Source organism: Camelus ferus, chromosome 1 (assembly GCF_009834535.1).
Source record: "Camelus ferus isolate YT-003-E chromosome 1, BCGSAC_Cfer_1.0, whole genome shotgun sequence".
NCBI lineage: Eukaryota > Metazoa > Chordata > Mammalia > Artiodactyla > Camelidae > Camelus > Camelus ferus.
In genome coordinates this window covers 10,670,055-10,673,286 of record NC_045696.1, presented here as the reverse complement: position 1 = coordinate 10,673,286, position 3,232 = coordinate 10,670,055, and the positions used below count along the sequence as shown (strand labels likewise).

The window sequence follows — 3,232 nt, the reverse complement described above, 5'->3', positions numbered from 1 at the left end:
CCACACTGCACCCGAAAAGGCGCGTTCCTCCCTCCCTCCCGGGGTGCCTGTCCTGTGACTCCAACGCGCGCTCACAATAATCTCCTTGAGCCTTGCCAGCGGCACCTCCGCGCCCAATGAGCACGCGCCTGCGCCAAACCTCGCGCCCCTATTGGCTGCGCCCAGCAGCCCGCGGCCCCGCAGGTTCCCAAGCCGGGTTTAAAGGGGTCCGGCGCGGGCTGCTGCTCTGCCATCGGCTCCCCGCGCGCAGGTCTGCGGGGAGGGGCGGCCTGCTGAAAGGCCCACCCCGGGGCGTTCCTGAAGGGCGCCTCGGCCGCCCCTCACCGCCCCCCAGATGTACTATGCGGTTTCCCAGGCGCGCGTGAACGCGGCCCCCACGACCATGCTTCGGCCACAGCGGCCTGGAGACGTGCAGCTCGGGGCCTCCCTGTACGAGCTGGTGGGCTACCGGCAGCCGCCCTCCTCCTCCTCCTCCACTTCCTCCTCCTCCACGATGGCCCCCCTCCTCCCCAAGGTGGCGCGCGAGAAGCCGGAGGCGCCAGCCGAGCCGCTGGGCACAGGATCCGGGCCGGGTGCGCACGCGGGCGGAGGCTCCCGGGCGGACGCCAAAGAAGAGCAGCAACAGCAGCTGCGGCGCAAGATCAACAGCCGCGAGCGGAAGCGCATGCAGGATCTGAACCTGGCCATGGACGCGCTGCGCGAGGTCATCCTGCCCTATTCCGCGGCGCACTGCCAGGGCGCGCCCGGCCGCAAGCTCTCCAAGATCGCCACGCTTCTGCTCGCCCGCAACTACATCCTGCTACTAGGCAGCTCGCTGCAGGAGCTGCGCCGCGCGCTCGGCGAGGGCGCTGGGCCCGCTGCGCCGCGCCTGCTGCTGGCCGGCCTGCCCCTGCTTGCTGCCGCGCCCGGCTCTGTGCTGCTGGCGCCCGGCGCCGTGGGGCCGCCCGACGCGCTGCGCCCGGCCAAGTACCTGTCACTGGCGCTCGATGAGCCGCCGTGCGGCCAGTTCGCGCTCCCCGGCGGCGGCCCGGGCGGCGGCGCGAGCAGCCCCGGCCTCTGCACCTGCGCCGTCTGCAAGTTCCCGCACCTCGTCCCGGCAGGCCTGGGCCTGGCCGCGGTGCAGGCGCAGTTCTCCAAGTGAGGGCTGGCCCGGGCCCGGGACGCGACCTTCCCCCGGCTTCCCGCCGCCCAGCTTCTGCGCGCCCCGAGCCGCCGAGCAAGGAGGGCATTTCGAAACTTCTCCCCCAGATAAAGGGACTGTTGGGCGCCCCCTTCCCCGCCCCCACCCCGGGGAAGTTAAAGTGACCCTAGCAGATGTTCGACGGCGCGTGGGGGCTGTTTGGGGTTCTGAATCGATTCCAGCTGCTTTGGGCAGCAAGCGCGCGCTCTCACTGCCACTGTCACCCAGCGCCTGTCTCTCCCGGTTCCTGGAGCCGTGCGCTTCGCAGGGGTGGTGTGGATTTTGGGGTGCCGTGCTCGCACGAGGTGCGGCGGCAGGCCAGCCTCGAGCACGACTGCTTACTGAGGGGACATCTACCCAGCTAGAGGACCAACGGGCTGCTCTCAGAGGGCGTGGGGTAGGGGTGGGAGTGTTTCCTTCTGCCCAGCCAGAGGTCACAGGCGTCCTGGTTCCCAGCAGCCAAGCCCTGTTAGAGGAGGCTGCCGGACCTCAGGAAGCCGAAAAAGATCAGTTATTCGGTACAGACGGTGTCGAGCGTAGCAGACGAAACGACCCTCAGCGGCTGGACGATTGGCATCGCAGTGCCGCGGGAGGGGGAATGACAACTCCTGGGTCGATGGGTGTGCTGGGTTGTAAAGTCCGATTTTGTACCCCCACTATTAGAGTGCAGTTTTTGAGAATCGCATAACCGGGTGTTTTGTTGCGGACGTTATTCGCTCTTAAATCCTGGGGTCTTCTTAGAAGGACAGTTTAGAACTCGAGATTCGCCATTTTGCACCCCCACCCCACCCCCAAAGGTAGCGTAACCAACGTTGGAGCTTGCTTAAAACCAACCACCTTTCCCGCAGACCGGGTTCCCGCTGTACTAAAATAGGTAGCAATGCGCTCCCGGTTGACCTCTTGTCGGAAAGCAAGACCTCTAATTAACGTTGTGTCTCATCAAGAGACGTGGAGGGGGACCGGGAGCCCCACACCGCAGGCAGCTCGGAGGGTCCCCGCTGCGGTGGCCACCTCAGGATGGCGTTTTCTGCGCTGTCCCTTCGCGTGCGGGGTCTTTGACCAGCGCGTGGGGCAGATCTTCCAGCCGCTTTGCGACTGAAGAACTACACAGATGACCGGTCTTGATTTGTTACAGACGTTAACAAATTACTTCATCCAAGATATTTTTATAATCTTTCATCAGCTTGCTTTGAATTTCGTGTCTGAGGTTTTTGGTTGCTGGTAGTAGCCGAATTTAACTGGCTTTTATTTTTTTTCCTCTCTCTAACTTTGGTTGCGCTGTGAAGAATCAACAAAATAAACATTTAAAGACCTTACGTTTTTCGTCTGATTTGTTTGTTAATAAAAATGTCCTGGTGCCCTGGTGAATCCAGAACCTCAGGATGATGGGTAATAATTAAACGATGAGGGTTCAAAAATTACAAACTTGACTTCTTGATTTGTAAACTAATCCAATGAAGTCAACTGTAGGTCAAGTTCGGCATCAGATGCGAGTGAGCCAGTGGGTGAGAGGGAGGGAGGAATTCCAGGAATTAGTTCTTAGCCCAGCTTGGGGATGGGTCTTTTTACACTACAACTTTGACCTCTGGGGGAAAAAATAGTTTAACAAATACAGTTAAGATAAAATTATTTTATATCTCATCATCTTTCTCAGAAATCTATCTTTTCTGTCTTAGTGGACAGAAGCTTAAACAATATCTCCCAGCTAAGAGCTTCCCCCTGTCATTTAAATCATGTTGGAGTTGTCTCCTAGGAAATGAAGTACCTGGGACATCATTTTATTCTAACAAGTGAAGAAAACTCTACTGTCTAATTGGCGATGTTACAAAGAATTTGGAATGGGTACTTGCTCACATGCAACATTTAAACATTCGACATTATTAATAAAATCCACATTTAAAGGTCGGAGGATCTTAGGGGAGAAATAGCGTCCCTTTAATCTGTGGGAAATTAAAGAAAACCCAAATGAGGTGACTGAATTTTATCCTCATTGGTTAATCTGAAGCATGTACCCATGTTGGGAAGACGAGTATTCACTTTGGGAACACAAAA

At 58.1% G+C, this 3,232-nt stretch overlaps 1 protein-coding gene across 1 annotated transcript; it reads left to right on the top strand.

The window, feature by feature from the left end:
- Positions 1-230: 230 nt before the first annotated feature.
- On the top strand, positions 231-2,483 carry OLIG1 (oligodendrocyte transcription factor 1). The gene has a single exon (XM_032474573.1). It carries the CDS (start codon positions 335-337, stop codon positions 1,139-1,141), a length of 807 nt encoding a protein of 268 aa, XP_032330464.1. The 5' UTR covers positions 231-334; the 3' UTR covers positions 1,142-2,483.
- Positions 2,484-3,232: the final 749 nt, after the last annotated feature.